Source organism: Bufo gargarizans, chromosome 2 (genome assembly GCF_014858855.1).
Source record: "Bufo gargarizans isolate SCDJY-AF-19 chromosome 2, ASM1485885v1, whole genome shotgun sequence".
Lineage (NCBI taxonomy): Eukaryota > Metazoa > Chordata > Amphibia > Anura > Bufonidae > Bufo > Bufo gargarizans.
The window spans coordinates 396,611,716-396,637,024 of NC_058081.1; the positions used below are offsets into that span (position 1 = coordinate 396,611,716).

The window sequence follows — 25,309 nt, forward strand, 5'->3', positions numbered from 1 at the left end:
CTATCAGTGACTGACAGCTATCTATGTATACACACTTACACAGAGAATTCTATCAATCACTGATAACACCTCCCCTGTGTACATCTATCAGTGACTAATAGCTATGTATACACACTTACACAGAGAATGCTATCAATCATTGGTAACACGCTCCATGTTTACAAATGAAGCCAGAAATAGCAGACTTTCTTTTTAAATGTATAAATTACATCTTTTCCCACAACATATCAGTCTGCTCAGCTGCTCCTGCTCTATAATGTGCTGCCTGCAGATTGTACTGCATCTTGTGATGTCAGGTCCTCTTTTCAGTAGCTGCAGTGTGCATTATACAGTACTTTGCCACAACTGCTGCAGATCAAAATGTAGCAGACAATCTCTGTGAAAAGTAAAGAGGTTCTGCAGCAGCTTAGGTATGTTTTATACTCCATACAGTAAATTAAGCATATTTGGAATCCCCTTGGTGTTTAGTGACATATATAGACGCCTTGGCCTGGTGTTTTCATTAATTTATGTTCTGCCAGACCCCCACTGCTAATACTGGGGGAGATTTACTGCGCTAATGCGCCTGAATTCTAGAGTCTATGCTGTGCCCCGGATTTATTAGGGGTTTAAGAAAACAGGCAGAGATTTATCATCTCCCTGCACCAGTTTTCTGGTGTAAAAAAAGGCAATTCGGTGCTGCAGTAGATTTCTGTTCAGGTGCACAGATTCCTAGAGGATGTGCCTATTTATGACGATGTCTGCGCCTTGACGTAAGTGAGGCGCATTCTCTGATAGCGCTGGCGATATTGATAAATCTCCCCCAGTGTCTAGTGAGGAGCAGAAAGCATCTAGAGAGGGGAGGGGGTGCTTTAGTAAATGTAATGGTAACAAAAAATTATAGGGAAAGATGCGCCAAATTATGCCCCACTTTGCTAAACTTGGAGCATCAACTCTAAATTGTAGACAGGGCTCTTTTTAACGATTTCCAGTAGGCTGTGCATACTATACATGTATGTACTGTGGTAATTATTATTTTTTAACAATTCTAGCTGTCGGGTCTGCAGCTTTCCGACAGAGGGCGCCAAAGTAGCAGTTGATTTGAGCATCCCCGCCACTATAGAGATCTACGGAGTATATATAACCCGTGTGCTGTGAGCCTCTCATCGGCTCTCGCTGGGACTACAAGTCCCAGTCTGCTTTGCGGACAGAGGGCGGTGCCAGGCTCTTCTCAGTGGCCCGATACCCAGCCCCAGCCCTAGCATATAGCCGCTGCTGCGCCCTCCACAAACCCGTGGGAGGCGACAGGGACGCGGTAATGCAGAGGGGAGTTTCCAGGAAGTGCAGTGGCCATATTGGATCCCATTGAGAGCCAGGAGCTGGGATTGCATCGATTCAGACGACACAAGCTCGGGAGACGTCAGCATGGCCGCCACTGATGTAGAGCGGGCAAACGTGAGTACAGGAGCCGGGCACGAGCAGTGGGGAAGTTGTAGTGCAGCCTGTTAGGTGCCAGGGCAGCAGCTGGCACACCTGGGTCCATGCTTATTCTGGCTGCAAAGGGTGTACAAGCCCCAGTAACGTGTTTGCGGGCACCTTTCCTGGCATGGATGTGTGAGTGGCACCACTTTGTTCTTCCCATAGCAGAGACGCATCACTGGCCTGCATTACCACAGTTGTGTGATGATGGCAGCTGGCATCAGCAGTGGTATTTCTATAGGTTTTTGTTGGTGAGGTGTCAAATTGACTTTTTGTTATTTATTTTATAGACATATGATATTGTGTATATAACAGGAATAATCTAGAATGCCATACATTGTGTATAGTATCAACATGTTGCGCTGGGTTTCCATTTGTTTGTTGGACATGTGGTTTTTAATGAAGGGCCCCCTTGGCACTTGTGATTGGCAGGTTAAACCGGGTCTTATCATTGGGCCTCATGCAAATCCACAAAAAGACGTATACCGGCCATATGTGTTCTGCATTTTTTCCCTTCCGCCCTATGTTAGACATGTCTAATTTTGTCCTGAAAACAGGCAAGATTAGGATGTTTTGTGGAACAGGCATTCAGATGCTGACAGGACACATTTTTGCAGGCCTGTTGGAATGAATGGGTCCATATCTAATCTGCAAAAATGTTGACCCAAAATATGGTTCTGTTTGTGTGTGGGTGTTTTTTTTTTTTTTTTTTTTATTAATATAACTAATGTGTAGAACTTACATTTTATAATGGTGAGACTGCCCCTGCCAGCGCTGCACTCCGCCGGTGTAATTAGGCTGACTCTCCTGAATGCGCGTAGTCCCGGTCTAGATACAACCCACAATGTACACGGGTTGTTCCTGCACAGTCAACGCTTGGTCAGAGCTCAGAAGGTGCTGATCGTGGACAACCTGGATTGAATGTCCCCAAACATAGCCCAAGATATGTGCGGCTACACGTTTCTTCTGCCGCGGGAAGTTGTCTGTGGCACCGATTCAAATAAATGGGCAACCATCAAAACCGGGGCGGGTCTTTTCATTAGTTTCCCTCTTACGAAACCCTTATGCACATGACCATATTTTCCATCCATGTCCTAGCTGCAATTTTTGCATATTGCTGTCCGCTTCCGTAGGTCTGTTTGGCAAATTATAGAACGTGGAAGAGACTAGCCATTTCTAGTGATGGAAGTGAGAAGTGCAGATTGCACACAGAAGGTGTTGCTAACAGTATGGAGGCTGGATATCTGAGAGGGAAGCCTATGGCACATACAAGGTGGATGACCACATTGGGGCTCCCTATAGAGGGATAATCCCTGGAACTGAACCTGTGGGGAAACCGGAGAGGAGTAAGGAAGAACATGTGTTCTTCATGATGGCTCAGCCCCAAAATACAAGAAGCCAACCTCTGATGGTGGTCTGCTTTACACCCTCCCACTTCTGGTAGTCACTGCTCCTGGATGTTTGCTGGTGATGTCTATTTTTGGTTGTTTCCTGTTTAAAAGGTTGCAGTTTCTGATATTGATGACCTATCCTTGGGAAACCGGACAACCCCTTTTAATGTCTAATTCTTATTGTCTGGCTGCTGAAAGAAAAGGTGGCTCTTGGAGTGGTCTGAACTGCCACTATATGAGGACACGGCCCTTGTAAAGGGAGTAGTTAATGGCTCTTAAGGGTTAATGTACAGACAGGGGTTGATCTGCTGAGCTGTCAGGGGGTGTCTTTCTCCCCATGTGATGTTGACCTTCCCCTTTCATGTGCCTGCCAGCTGTTTGACAGCGGCTCTGAACTCTGCCGCCGGGTAATCTTCCCCCTGCTTGGCTCAGCATAGTGGCCTTTATAAAATGGAGATTCTCTGCCTGATGCACATGTACAGTTGTAAGGAGCGGAAACTTTGTCACCAGCAACAGATTCACATGTTCGTTCTCTCCAACCTTCTGGTATCTGTTTCCCGCACGTTCCTGACCGTATCTGGAGTTCCATAGTGGTGTGTTTTTTTTAATATGCCTCCTGATACCTGGTTGGCAGAACCCATATTGGGGTCATCTGGCTGATTGCGGTCACATCTAATGTTTGTGGTCACCGACGGTTTCAAGCCTTTAGGGTATATTCACATGCAGCAGTTTTGTTGCAGATGTTTATGCAACTACTCTGTTCATCTGAAATGAGGGTTGTATAAACTGGTGGTTCCTGATAAAACGTCCACATTCAGATAAATGGAAGTCATTTTCAGGAGCAGAAGTTTCTGCAAGACCCCTACATGTGTGAATGAATGAACCCTAACTTAAATGGACTCTCCAGGACTTGACCATCAATGGCTCATTCTGAGTGTCCCCTGAGCCCATTGGAAAGCAGATGTAATTGAAGAGGATTCCCATGTATTGTGGTAATAACCATTTAGCTAGTATGGAGAGAAGCTCCCGCTCTGGAGGACGCCGCAGCCAGACGTGTGGTGGCGTTATCCCGGTGATGAGGTAGAAGTCTGAGTTGGGATGGGCAGAGCATTCACTTGGCACATGTGCTGCCAGCTGTAGGTGGCTTTCACTGCATGCTTGTTCTTTGGGGTGCTTCATTTTCTAGCCTTCCTTTAACAACAATGTCTTCTCTGTACTGTAGTCCTTGTAATGGGAGTAATAATGTCTTATGGCAAAGCTACAGGAATCATGTAAGTCGGGGTTGGGCTGTTGTAATCTCTTTATACTGTTTACTTAGTTGATCAATCTATGCCAGGCCATGCCAAAGACCCTAGAGCCTCACTAATGGTGCCAAGCTTTCTGACCCATTGTATGTTCTGAGAGCACAAATTTGCTAAATTACAGTTTAGCAAAGTGACTGAAACTGTGGCTCGTTCATTCTTGATATTTGCTAGTCCTTTATCGGGCTGGAGCCAAGTGCCCCAAGACATCTAGGAAGTCACTACTGCTGTCTAAATCCAGGGTTGTAGGAGAACAAACCAAAAAAGGGACTGCTCCATATCCAGAAGTAACTGCCCCAAATCCACTAGTAATATAGCCTGATCTCAACTGCTGGTGAACATTGCACTTGGTGGCATCGATGCACTGCTCTGCATGGTCTTCCTGCCATATTTACTGTCTATTCAGAAGAACACGGCAGGGACATTGAGGTTGGCTTTACTGTTATATTTACATTGCTGATACCATTAGAGGTAGAGAAAAACTAAACAGGAGCTGTATCGGCCCACATTTATTAATGTGATTGTGCCAAAGTTTCGTCCAATTTGGCATATCTAGTTTAAAAAAACCAAAACGCTGCACCTTGCTTGCCTATGGGGAATGGTCAAAGAGCCAACATATGCCACTGGCATAATTGATGATATCCATGAAAAGATGGTCATTGATTCCCCCGTGAAGATGTCTGTGAAAGGTCATGTGTTCCACATGCACTGTTGAAAATGGGATTTACGATTGTCAATGGTCAAACCCACTATCTGGGTTCTGTCGGTGGTTTTCATGGACTTATAGACCTTCAATGGCTGTGTTTGGGCAGCATGACAGACCATAGTAACTCGCCATCTACAGGATTACAAAGTCTGCCCCATTATGTTTAATTTTAAATATGATTATGGTTAACTACACTATTCAGTAAAGTGGTATCCTTTTGTATACTGCAGGATGTATACCACGTGACATATACGGCTTTATGCCTATGGATTACTCATGTCCTCAGGTTGGTGCTGAATTGCCATTGAACTTGGAGATATGAATAGGGATCTGGAGAATGGTAGCCTTTTGATCCCTACCTTGCTGATAATTGAGAGGTGGTTGCACATGCACAATCACTTTTCTGGGATTTCGGAAGATAGCAGTATATGCATACAATATGGTGAGTCTCATTCACAGCAGCTGTAAGCTGGGGCAAATATATTAGCGTATCTCTATAATGTTATGTCCAGGATAGGAATAGCCTTTTAAAGGGGTTGTCTCATCATATACAATGGGGGCATATTGCTAGGATATGCCCCCATTGTCTGATAGGTGCGGGTCCCTACACCAAGAACAGAGCGGGAAAGGTGGTGGACAGCGCACTGCACTATTAATTTCTATGGGGCCGCTGTTCGGCTATTTCCGTCGGGCCCATAGAAATGAATGGTAGCGGTGGCCGCGCAAGTGTGGTGCGCTCCCTTTCACTAGTATGGGGAGAGCGCTTGATGGTGGCTGGAACCCAGGAAACCGGGGATCCTCCAGCCACCGCTCTCCCCACTCCGTTCTTGGGGTAGTGGCAGGTCCCAGAGGTTGGACCCGCACCTATCAGACAATGGGGGGGGTGTATCCTAGCGGTCTGCCCTCATTGTCTGTGATGGGAATACCCATTTTAAGTCGCATCCTAAACACATTTACCTGAAGTGGTGCTGAATTCCTACAGGTTGTATAAGAAGACCCAGCAGGTACCAGAGAGCCACATGCTGTTCACAAGACACAATTACTGTTCAGTTCATTTCCCGGCTAAGATGATGGGGGTTGTATTGAACTTGGTAAACTGCATTCATGTTATAGTTGCTGGTAGTTTTATTAATTTTCAGGTCTCAAATTTTGGTATATGTGTCATTCAGTTGCTTGTTTTAGCAGTCAATGTAATTTCTCATTCTCTGCAAGATTTGCCTGGGGCCGTGATTTTATATGTTCCGCTTTGCAGACCTTGTATTCGTGATAAAGAGGAGTTTGGACAGTAGAAATGTAGGGTAAAGCTCTTCCCCCATTTCTACACGCACATTCCTGTGAACATTGCAGAAATGTCTACATTCCATAGCTGAAGACTCTTCCAGAATAAATATTACTTGCTACAGAGCCGAAAAGATCCCAGGAGCCAGGTAGCCACTTGCTGCTGGTTTTCCTTCTGTAGAAGTTCTTCTCTTATGATCGTCTTGACTGTAGTCACACTTGCAGATTACAGTCTACTCTCTTCTTGCAGAAGACTTCTCAGCCATGCTACTGCTTGGGCTCTGTACCCTCCTGTTGGCTGCTTTGGAGTGAGTGACTGAGCAGATGTGATCACCAGCACTCCGCTCATTAGGCCACTTTCACACTGGCATTTTGGTTTCCGTTTGTGAGATCCGTTCAGGGCTCTCACAAGCGGTCCAAAACGGATCAGTTTTGCCCTAATGCATTCTGAATGGAAAAGGATCCGCTCAGAACGCATCAGTTTGCCTCCATTCCGCTCTGGAGGCGGACACCAAAATGCTGCCTGCAGTGTGAAAGTGGCCTAATGAGCGGAGTGCTGACGAAACTGAGCCAAACGGATCCGTCCTGACACACAATGTAAGTCAATGGGGACGGATCCATTTTTACTGACACAATCTGGCACAATAGAAAACGGATCCGTCTCCCATTGACTTTCAATGGAGTTCATGACGGATTCGTCTTGGCTATGTTACAGACAATACAAACGGATCCGTTCATGACGGATGCATGCGGTTGTATTGTGGTAACAGTTCAGTTTTTGCAGATCCCTGACAGATCCGCCCAAAACGCGAGTGTGAAAGTAGCTTAGGTGGACAGGCTGCATACTTTGAAAACCTAAGTAAATAGTGGTCTTCACTGAATCATTTTTACCGGTATGTAAAAACATTGTTTCCCACCATTTCTTGTCATATTCATTTTATAGATCATAATAAATGAAGCATATTTGCCATTTACATGCTGTTGAATAAAAACAACCCAGTTGTTTATCACACTTTTTTTATTTATTTCTTTTCCACCTAGTATGGTGCCATCTGGTGTTTAAAGTGTGCACCTCAAACTGTACTGAATCCTGCTGGTCAGGCATGCTCAGTCACTACACCCCACAGCCAGGTCTCTGCATCGTGAGCCCCGGTTGTATTTGGTATTCTTTCCTCTCGTGTCCAAGGAAGCATATGCTCAACATGTTTAGGGTCGTAACTGTACCTGGCCTCACAGAAGCTTGTTTTTTTGCCCTGAGATATCATAAAATGGAGTTGAAATGTTCTGTTAATCACTAACCAGTCTTGTATAAGAGCAAAAATAATGTAGTTCCTACACTTCCTCTGTAGGCACAGTGGCCTGCACATTCTTCTCAAGTAATCCTATTAGGCCTCACCTACTTATTGTAGCATGGCTGAAACTAGGCCACCTCCCGTAACTGTGGTCAGAACAAGACCAACTCTCCACCCCCAGTAGTCATAACAAGGAATTACTCAGTCTTCCATCCCACATGTAATTACAGCAGGACTACCCTTCCCCTTTCAGTCGTCACAACAAAGCCTCCATCAGCTGTGCCGTCACCTCCCAAGCTCATGCAATAGAGACTGATACAGGATGAGGACATAGCACTTTCATTATATGACTGCCAATGTGGATCCTTCTGCCCTGCAGGAGCAGTGCCTAGATGTGTCTCCTGGAAGAGATGGATCTGGGTACTGTCAGTTACGATATCTAGTACCAGTCGGCAGTAGGTTGAGGAACCAGGCACAGGAAACCAAACCATACACGCAACACTGGATATGGTCATTACTAGCATTATAAAATCCATTGATTTTCATTGCTGGTTGCAGTTAATGGCCAGGAAAAAGATAAATCTCCACAGTATAGGTTTGATCAGTGGAAGTCTGTCCACCAATCACAAGAGTGGGATCTTGTTTGGTTGTCACTCCCTTCAAGGTCTATGGGACTGGTAAAGATAACAGAGGACAACATTTGACTATCTCCATTAGTCCTGTATAGTTTAAAAGAAGCGTGAATGTTTTCCAAGATTTGGGTAATCCGTATCAGATTGGTGGGGATTGGACACCCGGTGCCCCCCGCCAATCTGCTGTTTGAGGCTTTTCTCTGTTTTTCCTTGGCCAGTGAAGACATTTTCATCGGTCACGTGTCCTAGGCACAGCTCAGGCCCATAGAAGTGAATGAGGCATGCACGTGATGCCAAGCACAGCCACTATACAATGTACGGCACTGCTTGGTAAGCACAGAGAAGGCAGCAGCGCTCACCGGTGAGCTGGTGCCTTTTCAAACAGCTGGTTGGATCCTCACCGATCACATGCTGATGACCTATCCTGAAGATAGGTCATCAATATTAAAGTCTTGAAAACCCTTTTAACTACCACTCCATTCATATGGCATACACAGGACCTCCTTTCTTGTGATCAGAGGGGTCCCAGCAATTGGCTCCCTATCAGACACTTATCACCTATTCTGTGATGATAGTTGATAGACGTAACTGACATTTTGACAGCCCTTCTGTACATTACTGCTTTTCTATCCAGCTTCTCTACTAATTTCACAATATGGTATATCCGCCTGTATGGCTTACTGTATTGGCGGCCAGATTGTGATTACATTTAGGGCTGTGACTTACCTGCCCTTTTGACAGCTCTATCTTGTGTGTCCGTATCTTATCCTAAAAAGCACTCTGCAGTCAGTCCCTGGATCCAGATGAGAGGCACAGTCTTTGGCAATTGAATCGACCATTACATACCTGTTGTGTTTTTTTTTTTTTGTTTGTTTTTTAAGAACTCTTGAAATACCTCTGTTTGTCACCCTGATTAATATTTTAATATGGGACCCACTCAGCCTAGGTCAGTAACTGTGGCCGAAAAGCGCATTTTTTGAGAATATACTGGAATATACGCTTAGGGTCCATTCACACGTCCTGTTTTTTTTCATCCTGAAAAACGGTCCGTTTTTTGCGGATCCGTTGTTCCTGAAAATGTTTCCGTATGTCATCCGTTTTTTGCGGATCCGCAAAAAACGGAAACATGTATACATTTCAATAATCAAATAAAGTTGTTTGGATTTCTTTGAAAAAATTTTTAAAAATAAAAATAAAAAATTTGTTATGTGTTTCCAGGAACGGAATCCGCAAAAAACGGATGACAAACGGAATGACATCCGAATGTCATCCGTTTTTTGCGGATCCATTGACTTTGTATTGTACCAGGATCCGATTTTTCAGGACAAGAATAGGACATGTTTTATATTTAAACGGACATGCGGAACGGAACAACGGAAACGGACAGCACACATTGTGCTGTCCGATTTTTTCCAGGACCCATTGAAAATGAATGGGTCCAGATCTGGTCCTGATCTGTTCCTGAAAAAACGGAACAGATCAGGAAAGAAAAAACGGACGTGTGAATGGACCCTTAGTCTGCATTTACTTTATGGTAGAAAACCCCTGCTTCTGTGTGCCAGTTGGCCACAAGCTGCTGTTGACGGATGATATTCTTATGAGGGTATACTTCTCTGAAGAGGCTCGGTGGCGAGCATTCGGCCTCTGTGTGTCACGATATTCCTTTGTGTTCTCATTTAGATTTGCTGCTATCAAAAAGGCATTAGGACGCATGAAAGCAAAAATGGCACCTGTCAAGGATTTCTCAGTGTTTAAGCTTTTTCCATTAAGCAGTTATGAAAAGAGCCACCTCATCACAGATGTATTGTACAGTGTGCCCCCTGTAAATATGTCCCAACCCTAGTGTGGGAACAGAGGCTGCAGCTCGTGGGTGGCATACAAGTTCCCCCCCCCCTCTGGTAGAGTATTCCCTAACATTCAGTAGAACGGCTTGTGCTTCTATAACTTCCATTCCAAGCTGAGAGAGAAATGTGGTGGCTGGGACCCTGGCCTAGATCGTAAGATGCTATGAAGGTGTTTAGTAGTGTTTATCACCAGGACAGGCCTTGTCGCCCTATTAAATCCCCATAAACATTGACTGAAAGGGTTGCTCTACCACCCACTAAATGAGCCTATTTAAGGGGTGGTCCAGGTTTTAAAGGGATTAATAAGAATAGAGTGGCTGGTATGGTGACAACACCCATAAAAACAGGACATATAGACTCCTTGATGTAGATTGTATGTAACATGAAAAGGGTGCAGTGCATTTCTTAGGCCCTTCAAGTGAATAGGACACAGCTGAAATACTCTGCGCCACTACTAAATCTACAGTGTGAAAATAAAAACACGCAGCCCTATAGGACAGGTATATTGCGGACATGCTAGCAGCGATATAGCCGCGTATGTCCGTATCTCTATAGCCTAAAACTTGGTGACAGAATCCCTTTTAAATTTTGAATAGGGCATCATTCTTAGATCAGTAGGGCTCCTACTTGGAACCCGCACTGATGAGATGTTTGAAGAGGTTGAAAGGTTGCAGTACATTGGACTGACCATTGGTTTGTGCCACAGAACACTGTAGATTTAGTAGTGGCGCAGAGTATTTCAGCTGTGTCCTATTCACTTGAAGTGCCTAAGAAATGCACTGCACCCTTTTCATGTTACATACATTCTACATCAAGGAGTCTATATGTCCTGTTTTTATGGGTGTTGTCACCATACCAGCCACTCTATTCTTATTAACATTTCAAGAGAGCCGCATGCTTGGTTGACATATATTACAGTGTGTCGTCTGTAGAATTGTCTCGGGGTCTTGTGGTCTGGCTGCCTCGGCGTACATGAAGGTTCCTGTGCTGAGGTGTAACCAGAATGACTGGAATGCATGACACACTTGCTTGTCCTGCAGAATCTCCTCTGTTTTTAGTGTCAAGGGTGGGGTGACACCAGGGAGCACAGTCCTCTCGCATTCATACACATGTATATCTAGATGAGGAAGAGTAGTCACCCAGTCCCCAAATTACTTGGCGTATGTGATGTTTGCCAAGAAGACCGACAAGATTAATATTAATAATAATAATAATAATAATAATAATAATATTATTAGCTATACGTCTGAAAAGGGGTATACATACATAATACAGACAATTGCAAAACGAGACGAGTTACAGACTGGTACAGAAGGAGAGAGGACCCTGCCTGCGAGGGCTTACAATCTACAAGATGCAGAACACTGGCATTATTAATCTCTTTTCTTTCCGTCTATTGTGTTGAGGAGGAAATGCAGTGTAAGGGTATATTGGGCATTATACCACATGCACACCACTAACGGCAAGTTCCCTTGTACAGTGCACTCTGCTGACAGCGGTCCCTTGGCCAGACTGATTAATGGGCTTACAGTGAACCGGAGAGCGTTCTTATCTGAGAGCAGACATCTGTTGCTGGTGGGATAAGCATGCCAGAACACTGTAGATGTCCTGCAGTCTCAGACTACCTGCTCATTTATCAGCATACTGATACTAGTGTCACATGTAATAATTAGGGCACGTCTGACAGCCAGTAATGTTTTTATTTTATTAATTTTATCACAATTTGTAAGTTTCAGCTTAAAAATAAAAAATTTGCTTCAGTGTCATCTACCGATCTGTATGGCAGGGCATATGATGGTCATATAAAGGGATCCACAGACTTCAGCCTGAGAAGAAGGCTTGGTTACTGTAGTGGACCAGTTTTGGCATTTTCTGAGTGATTTCTTTCCTTCTCAATCCTGCCCAGACCGCTATGACAACTTCTGTCTGCAGGGTTTGCTTCCCAATCATCTTTGGTCTCAAACTACTGCAGCCCATCTCCAGCCTCTATGGTGCACCATAAATTAATTCCAGCGCTAGGCGAGACCCTTTTTAAAATAATTTTGACCCAGAACAGACTCCTATTGCCCTCCTCTCTCCTTGGCTTCTTTTCCGCTCCAGTAAGTTCTCGCCACCACAAATATTGAATTAATCCAGCAGACAATGACCAGTTGGAGAGGGGAAAAAAGTGCAGTAGTTACAGTCATGTGAAAAAATTAGGACACCCTTTGAAAGCATGTGGTTTTTGTAACATTTTTAATAAAAGGTTATTTCATCTCCGTTTCAACAATACAGAGAGATTAAAGTAATCCAACTAAACAAAGAAAACTGAAGAAAAGTCTTTTCAAGATCTTCTGTAAATGTCATTCTACAAAAATGCCTATTCTAACTGAGGAAAAAGATAGGACACCCTCACATGTATTCCCTCTTAAATTGGCTCAGATCTCACACAGGTATATCACACCAGGTGCACATAATTAGTAGATCGTTACTCTGCATGTTGAATGAGGCTTGCCCTATTTAAACCTCAGACATTTAGTTTGGTGTGCTCCTGACTGTTGAAGTGAGAGTGAGCACCATGGTGAGAGCAAAAGAGCTGTCAGAGGACTTCAGAAAAAAGATTGTAGCAGCCTATGAGTCTGGGAAGGGATTTAAAAAGATCTCAAAAGATTTTGAAATCAGCCATTCCACTGTCCGGAAGATAGTCTACAAGTGGAGGGCTTTCAAAACAACTGCCAACATGCCCAGGACTGGTCGCCCCAGCAAGTTCACCCCAAGAGCAGACCGCAAGATGCTAAAAGAGGTCTCCAAAAACCCTAAAGTGTCATCTCGAGAACTACAGCAGGCTCTGGCTACTGTTGATGTAGAAGTACATGCCTCTACAATCAGAAAGAGACTGTACAAGTTTAACTTGCATGGGAGGTGTGCAAGGAGGAAACCTTTGCTTTCCAAGAGAAACATCGAGGCCAGACTGACATTTGCCAGAGATAAAGTTGACAAAGACCAGGACTTCTGGAATAATGTTCTTTGGACAGATGAGTCCAAAATTGAATTATTTGGACACAACAGCAGAGGACATGTTTGGCGTAAACCAAACACAGCATTCCAAGAAAAGAACCTCATACCAACTGTGAAGCATGGAGGTGGAAGTGTCATGGTTTGGGGCTGCTTTGCTGCAGCAGGACCTGGTCAGCTCACCATCATAGAATCCACGATGAATTCTACTGTGTATCAGAAGGTGCTTGAAGAACATGTGAGACCATCAGTTAGAAAATTAAAGCTGAAGCGGAACTGGACCATGCAACATGACAATGACCCAAAACATACTAGTAAATCAACCAAAGATTGGCTGAAAAAGAAGAAATGGAGAGTCCTGGAATGGCCAAGTCAAAGTCCAGATTTGAATCCCATTGAGATGCTGTGGGGTGACTTGAAAAGGGCTGTACGTGCAAGAAACCCCTCAAACATCTCACAGCTGAAAAAGTTCTGCATTGAGGAGTGGGGTAAAATTTCCTCAGACCGATGTCGAAGACTGGTAGATGGCTACAAGAACCGTCTCACTGCAGTTATTTCAGCCAAAGGAGGTAACACTCGCTATTAGGGGCAAGGGTGTCCTATCTTTTTCCTCAGTTAGAATAGGTATTTTTGTAGAATGACATTTACAGAAGATCTTGAAAAGACTTTTCTTCAGTTTTCTTTGTTTAGTTGGATTACTTTAATCTCTCTGTATTGTTGAAACGGAGATGAAATAACCTTTTATTAAAAATGTTACAAAAAACCACATGCTTTCAAAGGGTGTCCTAATTTTTTCACATGACTGTAGAGTAGATGATGCCTACATTATACGGTGTTATATTTGCCATTGAATTGTTTTGTGCTGTGTTTCTGTTATCAACTGCATCCAACCTATCAAAAGTGATATACCTACTGCCACCCTTCTGTGTCGACTTGGATGAGACCCAACACCAGTTTATGAATCCTTACTCACTATACGTGGTAGTCACTAGATGAGGAGCGTTATGTGATGGCTGCCCTCTCGTCCTGTGTGGTGGTATAGGATCTAGAAGGAGATGTCTGCTTTAATTTACTTGTTCTCTCTCCGACGCCTGCGGCTGCCATTGCATGGTCTCATGACTGACATTTCGATTATTTCTTTAATTTAAGAACATTTTAAACATGGCTAGGGGAGCTTGTAGCCGATGCTAGGCAGGGTGCAGAATAACAAAGCTTCATTTCCTCAGAAAATTCCTCAGTTTATGAGATGGTGCATATTTGGTCTCTGCTCACCAGATCCTTTGATCTTATAACAATGTCATACAGTTGGACATCTTGGTTTTGAATCTACATCATCTGGTGTTTTGTGAAGGAAGGCTCTTTGCCTTTCTATCTTCTCCAATGTATCTGGTCATTTATTCGCCCACTAAGAAACCAGTTAGCTGCTAAACTGAATCTGCAGACTGGGCTCCAACATTTGCTGAAAACAACAGGTTAATGGCACCCTCCTGAAGGGTTCCATTTCTCATCTGCAGGATGTCTCCTGGCAGCTTTGAATCCACATTTGAATTTCCTTTTCCATGCAGATGAACCAGTACCCCTTGTACATTGACATGGGCAGCACGTTCCCGGTCTTCCTAGGGGGGTGTGAGCTAGCTTTTTATTAAATGCCAACCGAGAAACCACATAATGGTCCCTGCTGCCCCAATGCCTCCTCACTACACATTAGTTATGGTCCTCGGCTAGTTACAAAGGACCAAATCAAAGTTTTGAGTCTGTACCACATTTACTATGCAAAATTTATGTAATGATGTAAAAAATAATAATAGAAGGACCAGGCACAATATAGAATAAGGTGACCATTGCACAGATGCTTCTTTTTGTAGGACATGGCACGAACTTTACAAGAAGCAGTGAGGGCTTTTTAAAGCATCTATGACATGATATCCTTTGTTAGCCTCTTGAGCTCTGTTCACACTAATGTTCATTTAGCAGCTTTCAAACTAGCATGACTGTGTGCCTAAACAGTTATGTCTACCATTGACTCCCATTGTAAAAAATTGCATGCCGCTGTGTGCAGATAAAATAAGTGCCCCAATAAGGTTAAACCCACCTGTGGATCTATGGGCGCATCTTCTGCCATACCCAGCAAACGTCAGTGTCACGCACATTCAATAGACGTGTACTGTACATCAAGAGCGCTTATTTTCATGAATAATGTAGAACCCTGGATTGATGCTTTGGTTGCTGGATGCAGAACTAGAGTTCAAAAAGGCTTATTGGTTGAGGGCAGCTGACAAAGGCACCACATCTAACCGTGTCCTAGATGCTAGCCTGGCACCTCAGTCTGGTTTTCCGAACTGTATGGTGAAAACTTTTGTCATCCTACATTATCTGCAAGACTTTTTCGTTTAGGGACAAGGCAATTTGCAGATCATTTTGACAGCTTGTCATCTTCAGTGAGCTAAGGAGGCTACAGAAGACAAATGGCTTGTGATGGCCGTACCCTGCATAACCATGGTATGGGCCGGTGTGTGGCGAAGCTGCTCCAGTCTCTCTGATTCTGTATACTGAGATTTCAGACTACATTAATGAGCAGTGCATCATTACGAGCACAAAGGGTTATTTCAAAGGAGTTTTACCCTCTGCCTTCTGATCCTCTTAATTTTAACTCTAAACCCCAGCATGGATTTTCTCATTGAATTTTGGCTGCTGTCTCGACATCCCAGAAATGAGCTAGGTCAGTGAAAGAAACTTCCCAGCTGGGATAACAGCATTATCATTCCTGCAGTTGATTCCCACAACCTTCTGCCTTTCTGCGGCCTTTGACCATGCACGTCACTCAACAGGGAGAAGTTCTCTACATTATTCTGTGTTCTGCTAAAATCTAGAACTGGCAGGGCGAGTTACTGCAGTAAATCTAGAACTGGCAGGGCGAGTTGCTGCAGTAAATCTAGAACTGGCAGGGCGAGTTACTGCAGTAAATCTAGAACTGGCAGGGCGAGTTGCTGCAGTAAATCTAGAACTGGCAGGGCGAGTTGCTGCAGTAAATCTAGAACTGGCAGGGCGAGTTGCTGCAGTAAATCTAGAACTGGCAGGGCGAGTTGCTGCAGTAAATCTAGAACTGGCAGGGCGAGTTGCTGCAGTAAATCTAGAACTGGCAGGGCGAGTTGCTGCAGTAAATCTAGAACTGGCAGGGCGAGTAACTTACTTTCACACTTGTGTTTCAGATAGTCTGCATCCATTCAGAACTGATCCATTTGTATTATCTGTAACTTAGCCAAGACAGATCAGTCTTGAACACCATTGAATGTCAAAGGAGGATGGATCTGTTTTCTAGTGTGCCAGATTGTGTCAGTGAAAACTGATCCGTCCCCATTGACTTGCATTGTGTGCCAGGACGGATCAGTTTGGCTCAGTTTTGGTGTCTATCTCCAAAGCGGAATGGATATTGAACTGATGCATTCTGAGCGGCTCCTTTTCCATTCGGAATGCATTAGAATCCAAACTGATCCGTTTTGGACCGCTTGTGAGAGCCCATGACGGATCTCACAAAAAAACTGAAAGCCAAAACGCTAGTGTGAAAGTAGCCTTACTGCAGTAAAGCGGACCATACATTCTAAACATGAGGGATTAAATTCTAGTATGGGTGGCATTTACATGGGATGCCACCCAACCTGCTGGGCAGGGTAGCTTAGCAGTGTCTTTGTAGTTTTCTTCCTAAAATCCATACATCGGTCAATTGGCTTTATGTGAAAGTTGTCAAGAAATCCAGTTGTACGGCACCTGATGTGCCACCTTACATAAGGCAGCATATTACAGGAACTGTCCTGTTGGGCCAAGCAGCACAGAAAAATATATGGCTAGCTATGAATACAGTGAATTGCGCTGTAGGTATTAGGGGTCCTGTTTTCCACCATCTCCTGGCTTCCAGAATTTGCCAGCACAAATCTAGAATGCTAAACGAATATTCACAGATCTAGAAAAGACGCCTCTATCCTTTGGCCAATGTAGCATATCCCCACATGCGCCTACACATAGATATGGAGTCATGCAAGATCATTACACCCTGTCAGGTCCACATACATTGGATCAGATGTACTAAGCCTGTAGAAAGTGTAAGCTTAGACCAGCTGTCTAGATCTGCACCAGACTTATCACAGTGGCTCAGGCTGGATGATAAATGTGGTGTAACTCCATACAATCTACTAGTTGGCTTATTTTGAGACCAATTTTTCCATTTCATCCACCATGACGGCCCACATTGAGATTGACCCTTGACCTCTGTAGGGGCAGGAACACATAGAGAGTTTAAGAACCCCCCACCCCTCCACCTCCTCAGTGCTTTCCTGCCCCTACAGGGGCCAACACGTGGAGAGTTCCTCCTTCATGGAGGATGAAATAACCGTATCTTTCTTACAGGTTCTCCAGCTGGCCTCCCGCGGCAGGGGCCAAGGCTGGCCAGCTAGGAGCATCGAGGACCCTCGTCTTGGCTTATGCCGAGGCCTGTGGTCCTCCCCATACCTTCTGACTTCCTTCCCTCCTTGTGGACGCAGTCGAAGGTGCCGGCTTCTCAGCACGCGCGGCGCTCGGCGTCCTTTTCCTTCCGGAGGACCGAGCTCCAGCGTCCGGCAGGGGGAGCAGGTGCGACGCATGGAGCGTCTCTATGGGCGGGCCGGGCGACGCACGCCTCTCTTGGTAGGCTAGTGCGGCGCAGGCCTTCGCCGTCATGCAGGGCGCAGCTTGATGACGTCAGACGCCGGGAAATTTAAAAAGAAGACCGCGGTTCCTCTCAGCACCTCTCCTGTCACACCGCGATGTCCGAGACACCTGCTCCCCGCCAGGAAGGTCCCGATCCTTCTGCCTCCAGCACAGTGAGTCCCCTTCGGGGGGGTATATATTTCAGTTCTTGTAAATCTGAATTACTGATGCTGGGTTATCTGGTTGCTTCCTTCTGCAGGGCAGCAAGGAATTAAAATCTAAAACAAAGCCCTTAAAATGCTGTGCTTGTTCCAAGCGTCTCCCCGAAAATTATAAAAAGCGACTATGCAAACCTTGCACTTCGGAGATTTGGAAAGCGGAGCAACCAGATATACTCTCGGAGATGAAGTCCTTTATTTCTGATGAGATTAAGTCCTCTTTAGCCTCCTTATCTACTCCTGCCAGCGACCCCATCCCTTCTAAGAAGCGTAAAATATCCGTTATTTCTTCCTCTGAGGGTGAAGAGGTTGAAGTGGCCTCTGCCTCATCCAGACAATTTCCTAATGAGGAACCCTTGTCGGACGGAGAGATTCTGGAGGAGGATAAAAGATACTTCTTTTCCGCTAAAGAAATGGAAGAGCTGCTCCGAGCAGTCAGGTCCACCATGGGTATTGAAGATATTCCTAAACCCCGTACGGTTCAGGATGAGATGTTTGGGGGCCTTAGAGCTAGGTCTCCTATTGTTTTCCCCATCAATGAAAATATAAAGGAGATGATATTAGAGGAATGGTCAGATCCAGAGAAGAGACTTGGCGTTCCTAAAGAATTCAGGAATAGGCTCTGCTTTGACCCGTCTGAAAGTAAAATATATAACCAGACGCCTAAGGTCGACTTGCAAGTATCCAAGGTAGCAAAAAAGACCGCCCTACCCTTTGAGGATTCCTCTCAGCTAAGTGATCCTATGGATAGAAAGGCAGATGGCCTTCTTAAGAAATCCTGGGAAGCGGCGATGTTTGGGGTAAAAACTAACATCTCCGCCACATCCGTTGCCAGAGCAATGTATATATGGCTTGGAGAACTAGACGAACATCTGAAGAACAAGACTCCAAGAGAAGAGATCAGGGAATCTCTCCCCCTTCTCCGCTCCGCCACGGCATTTTTAGCCGATGCATCGGCAGAGTCAATCAGATTTTCCGCCAAGGATGCTGCCCTTTCTAATGCTGCCCGTCGGGCTTTATGGATGAAAGCCTGGTCCGGAGACAAGGCATCCAAGGCCAAGCTTTGTTCTATCCCCTTTTCAGGGGAATTTGTCTTCGGCCCCACTCTGGATAAAATCCTAGAGGGCGCAGCAGACAAGAAGAAGGGTTTTCCAGAGGACAAAGAACCAAAGAAGAAGCCCTTTCGGCAGTACCAACCCCAGCAGAGATCCTACAGGGGGAAAGGGAAGTCTGGCCGATGGAGTTATCCAAAAGGGGGGAGAGGAAGAGGCTTTATCCTCAATCCCCAGAATAGGCAACCGAAGCAGCAATGACGCCAGGGTAGGGGGGCGACTGATGGGTTTTCTATCCTCCTGGAGTCGGGTAACTTCAAATCCCTGGGTGCTAAATATAATCTCCCAGGGCTACAGGATAGAGTTCACATCAGTCCCCCCAAAAAGATACTGCATCACATCTCAGAGCAGATCAGATCTCCCGAAAATCTGGCAGGGCGTCCAAGACCTCTTAGAGCTAGGGGTAATACGAAAGGTTCCTATACCAGAGGAAAGAAGAGGATTCTATTCCAGTCTTTTTTTAGTAAAAAAACCAGATCAATCCTTTCGCACGATAATAAACTTAAAACCCCTAAACAGGTCTATCTTATACAGGAGGTTCAGGATGGAGACCATCCCATCCACAATCCCTCTGATCCCAAAAGGAGCATTCATGTCGTCAATCGATCTGAAGGACGCTTACTACCACGTCCCCATCCATCATCTTTCCCAAAAGTATTTAAGGTTCGCTCTAAGAGGTCCAGACAGGTCTATACATCACTTCCAGTATGTCGCCCTCCCTTTTGGTATTTCCTCGGCCCCCAGGGTCTTCACAAAGATCGTAGTAGAGATGGTGGCCTGCCTTCGTCAAGAAGGAATCACAATTATACCTTATCTCGACGACTTCTTAATCCTGGGCAAGACAGAATCCGAAAACCTTTCGGCAACCCAAAGATTCTCGGAACTCTTAAGGAGCCTCGGATGGATTATAAATATAAAAAAATCCACCCTAACCCCGTCCACAAGAATAAAGTTCCTGGGCGTGGAATTAGATTCGTCTCGGCTGATGACCTTCCTCCCTCAGGACAAAGCTACTGCCCTGATAGAGAAAGTCAGAACATTCCAGAAGGCTCGCAACTGCTCCATCAGAAAGGCCATGAGTCTCCTAGGAAGCCTAACGGCCTGCATCCCCTCGGTGGCTTGGTGCCAAAGCCACACAAGAATAGTCCAAAATTGGATCCTAACTATCTGGGACGGAAAACAGTTAAGCCTGGACAGGGTCTTTCGTATCCCTCAGTCTGTAAAAACAGATTTGGACTGGTGGAAAGTAAAAAGAAGGCTGCTAGGGGGCCTTCAGTGGCGGAATCATCCCGTCATTCAGGTAATTACGGACGCAAGCCTCGGAGGCTGGGGAGCAAAGATAGGAGATCATCTTCTACAGGGTACCTGGCCTGCCGAAATAAGAGACAGATCTTCCAACTACCGAGAGCTTTACGCAGTCCTGGAAGCTTTACTAAAAGGAGAGTGCCTTCTAAAAGGACAACATCTAAGAGTAATGTCAGACAACACCACAACGGTGGCCTATCTGCGTCACCAGGGGGGAACAAGATCACGGCCTCTTGGCGAGATAGCAAAAAGAATTTTCTCCTGGGCAGAAGTAAACACTTTATCTCTGTCCGCCATCCACCTAAAGGGCTGCGAGAACACAGTAGCAGACTTTCTGAGCAGAGAGACAGTAGACCCAGGAGAATGGTCTCTGAACAGGAAGATCTTCCAAAAGATCTCAGAAAGGTGGGGCTGTCCAGAGGTAGACCTATTCGCCACCAGGAAAAATGCGCAGGTAGACTGTTTCTGCTCCCTAAACCCAGGGGACAATCCATGGGCAATAGATGCTCTATCAATACATTGGAATTGGAGACTAGCCTACGCCTTTCCCCCAATACCACTGTTACCTCGGATTGTCCAGAAGCTTCTGGAGGAACCGACTACTCTCATCCTGATAGCCCCTCTATGGCCAAAGAGAAGTTGGTTCTCCACCCTAAGACAGCTATCGCTGGAGGATCCGTGGGAGATTCCCTTCCAGAGGGACATTCTAGTCCAGGGCCCTCTTCTTCACCCAGACCCAGGCATGTTCAAGCTGTCAGCCTGGATCCTGAGAGCGAGACACTAAGAAGCAGAGGACTTTCGGAAAAAGTGATATGTACTCTGAGGGCAAGTAGGAAAAAGGTGACCTCCTCCATCTACCTCAAGATCTGGAAGAAATACTGTTCCTGGTTAGGAGTTGAGCGCCCAGACACCACCTCTCCTCCCATCAACAGAATTTTGGACTTTCTACAGTGCGGCCTTGAGTTAGGCCTTAGACCTAGTACTTTGAAGGTCCAAATTTCTGCCCTAAGCTCCTTCTATGACTGTAGCCTGGCCAACCACAGATGGATCAGGAGGTTCTTCAGAGCGGTTGCTAGGTTGAGACCCTCCCTGAGATCCAGAATTCCGACCTGGGATCTTAACACCGTACTAGAGGGCTTAACAAAACCTCCTTTTGCACCTTCATCGGAGATCTCTCTAAAACACCTTTCCTTTAAGACTGCCTTTCTGATCGCCATCACCTCAGCCAGACGCATCGGGGAGATCCAGGCTTTATCATGTAGAGAGCCCTACCTCCAAATTAACAAGGATCACATCCGTTTAACTCTCGACCCAGGCTTTCTCCCCAAAGTAGTCTCTCCTTTCCATCTAGAGCAGGAGATCTTCCTACCCTCTATCCCTAGGTCCGATCAGGCAGGGTCTAGTGATAGGTTACATCTCCTGGACGTCAGGGACATAGTTATCCGTTACCTGGATTCTACCAGAGATTTTAGGGTGGACGACAATCTCCTTATTCAGTTTTCAGGGAAGAATAAAGGAAAGAAGTTAGCCAGGTCTTCCATAGCTAGATGGATCAAATCCACTATTGAATGTTGCTACAAGATCCAGAACAAACCCTGTCCTGGTAATGTTAAAGCCCATTCTACTAGGGCCACATCCTCCTCTTGGGCCGAGAAAGGAGGGGTCTCGCTGGACCAGATTTGTAAAGCCGCAACCTGGTCTAGTGCTAATACTTTCGTAAGACACTATCGTCTTAATCTTCCGGACGCAAATGAAGCTCTTTTCGGCCGGAAGGTTCTACAGGCGATATCCCCACCCATTTAGTTATCTGATATGTCTCAATGTGGGCCGTCATGGTGGATGAAATGGAAAAACCGCAATTAGACTTACCGGTAATTCCGTTTCCTTGAATCCACCATGACGGCCCATACTATTCCCCGTCCCTAAAAAAAAAAAAAAAAAAAAAAACATATATATAAAATATAAAAAAAAAAAAAAAAAAAGATTTTTTGGATTTATGTTGCATATTCATGCAGGAGTTTAAGGGTATGAATCAATATCCTTTTACGTTTGTTCCACCTTTTCGGGTAATTGTGAAGCACTGAGGAGGTGGAGGGGTGGGGGGTTCTTAAACTCTCTATGTGTTCCTGCCCCTACAGAGGTCAAGGGTCAATCTCAATGTGGGCCGTCATGGTGGATTCAAGGAAACGGAATTACCGGTAAGTCTAATTGCGGTTTTTATGCCAGAATTGCGGTACACTTTTTTGGAGCACAATGGTGCATCTTAGGCCCTGCCCCCCCCCCCCCCCACCCCCATAAACATTTCCTTTCTGCTTTCTTCTGCCCCCTTGTGGAGCATGTTTGGAAAAAAAGTGTAGTAACCCTCATGCACCAAAAGGCACCCCTTTTTAGACCGATCTTTGGAGCAGACACATTAGTAAATCTGGGCTAATATGTTTTATCTGTGAGATCCTGAAAAGGGAGAATGATTGATTGATTATTTCCTGATTTAGTGACCGCTTTGTATATGGCCCCCAGATGAGTGCTCTTGGTCCTTTGGCATGTTCTAAGCTGACAGCTCAGATGGGAATTATGAAGTTTGTGGATTTCCTGGGATTTTTGTGTTTTCACATATTATTGCATTTCTGGAATTTGTGGAAAGTCTGAAATCTGATATTCAGTATTACTATATAAACATTACAGTATGATACTACCTCCTTATGAAATTCTCTTTACTGGTTTTAGTAGAACTTTGTAATTCTGTGCATCTAAGAGAACTAAACAATTAGTGATAACTGGTTGTGCTTTCATCTAGAGGGAGATGTATATAATATACTTCTGGAATGCAAGTGTAGGCATATAGAATCATAACTTTTTACGTTGTAGTATGCTATCCAAGACTAGAGCACTTTATATGGTCACCTTGGTGGTTTTGGTTTGGACTACTAGACTTATATGGCTGTGCCCCTAAGACAACTGCTTGTTCCTTTCCTCTGGCAGTTCACTACTAATATAATGGGGTCACTAGGACACAACATGAGATGTTTCCGATTTCAGCAAGGTCCGTCCCCACGATTTGGTGGTTTTCATTAATGACATCTGATTTATATATCTAAAATGTAGCTTTTACGTTTTCTAAAACTATAAAATGCTAAACAGATCTGATTTTTTTAATGTACCATACCAGTTAAATCAGAACATGCAGCTGCCCCAGCCCTAATGATTGCATCTTAGTTGGGCTCCTATATTAGAGGTCCTTCTGAAAGCAGGCAGAAAATCAAAAAAAGTAGCACACTCCTCTTTCATTAAAGGGGATGTGTCCCTTCAGCAAGTGGTATTTATCATGTAGAGAAAGTTAATAGAAGCCATTTTCTAGTGTATTGTGATTTTCCATATTGCGTCCTTTGATAGCTGGATTCATTTTTTCCATCATATTTTACACTGCTCATGGTTATGACCACCCTACAATCCAGCAGTGATGGTCGTGCTTGCATGCTATAGGAAAAAGTGCCAGCCTCTCTGGTGACCATAACCGTGGGAGTGCTCATAGTCTAGAGCTTTTTCCTATAGGGTGCAACACGACCACCACTGCTGGATTGTAGGGTTGTTGTAACCATGGAAACTAGAATGCGATGGAAGAATGAATCAAGCCAACAAAGGAAACAATATGGACAATGACAATACATTAGTAGCTTGTATTAACGTTACATGATAAATGACATTTGCGGAGGTGAGGCAAGCCCTTTAAGGTTTTTAGTAAAATAAGAGCTGGTATCGGAGTGGTAGCTGGATAACCCCTCACCTAAGCACACATTTTGGTAACTCTCACTATCTATTACGAGTTGTGGAGTCAACACTCATCTGGAATAGTGCTTGTCACAACAAAACTAAATTTCTTCTAAAGATAATTGTACCTGACGAAGGGGTTAAACCCCGAAACGCGTTGTACCACTGCCTTATTAAACAAGAACCTCCATTACTCCAACTACTGGGTGTTTTTGCGCCGTGGGATACCCTTTCTTTTATTTAAATTTCTTCTAAGGCTTAAGTAGAACATACATCTTTTTGAGGCCAAGGGGGAGGGGGGTTCCAGCATAGCCAAGATTTTCTGATCAGTGGGGATCTATCAGGGTAGCCAACCACCTTCAGCAGTAAACTGCAACACAGCTCATGTCCATTGAACCCTAGAAGAGACCGTAGCGCTAAGCCATTGCTAGGGTCTCTTCATTCTGAAGATCAGCGGGGATCCAGTCTTCAGACCTCACCGATTGGAAAATGATGTATGTGATTTTATATGCATCTGTTTTTGTGATGGGAGCAAGAGTTTTATAGTTCTCTGAAACAACATCGTGGTTTGGGATCTGGCTGAGTAGAGCTGTCATTCACCAATTCAATGCATGTCTGGCAACTCCTTTCGACAAAATTCTGTTTTGCGGCCAGGTTGGTAAAAGTAGTTTGCAAATAATAAGCAAGTGACTACAGCTAACAAGACAATGGTAGATGGATGTGGTCACATCTGTTTCATCCATTGCTCAACCACTAGCGGTCCATGTACAGATAACAATTCTCACATTCTGTTCGCATCTGAGTGATTATTATTGAGTATCTGATTGGTGGGGGTTTGACCTCTGGGGGCCCTGCTGATCACAGCGGGTCATGGTTCTCCATTTGAATGGGGCAGCAAACTGGGTAGGGAATTGGTTATCTCAAAGGGGTAGTTTTGGTTTCAGGAACCTCTGTATTTGCCCGAAATAAAGACCTTCAAGTACAGATCCTGCACTGCAACTCCAGTTCTCCTGGCCGGGCTCTATTTACCTGGCTGCAGCAGTAATTTCACATTGACAACGTTTGACCGCTGCAGCGGTCAATCACTAGCCTCATTGTGTGCTCTGCATTGGCCATGTGGTGTTGATGTGACTTCACTGCTGCAGCTGGGTAAATAGTGGCTCATGGTCTGTCAGGTAAGTAATTAACTATTCTTTATTTCAGGCAGATTCCTGCTTAAACCAGACAATCCCTTTAAGGGCTCATGCACACGACCGTATGTATTTTAACGTCCGTGTGCATTCCGTATTTTGTGGAACAGAACAGCTGGCCCCTAATAGGACAATCCTATCCT

At 44.8% G+C, this 25,309-nt stretch overlaps 1 protein-coding gene across 2 annotated transcripts in view; it reads left to right on the plus strand.

The window, feature by feature from the left end:
- Window positions 1–1,185: 1,185 nt before the first annotated feature.
- SEPTIN8 (septin 8) overlaps window positions 1,186–25,309 on the plus strand; it is a 98,395-nt gene continuing 74,271 nt past the window's right edge. The window contains exon 1 of one of the 2 annotated variants that reach the window (XM_044280820.1): window positions 1,186–1,434. In XM_044280820.1, the coding sequence (XP_044136755.1) occupies window positions 1,405–1,434 (30 nt within the window). In that variant the 5' untranslated portion in view covers window positions 1,186–1,404. The remainder of the gene's footprint in view (window positions 1,435–25,309) is intronic. The other variant, XM_044280819.1, reaches the window with a different exon arrangement.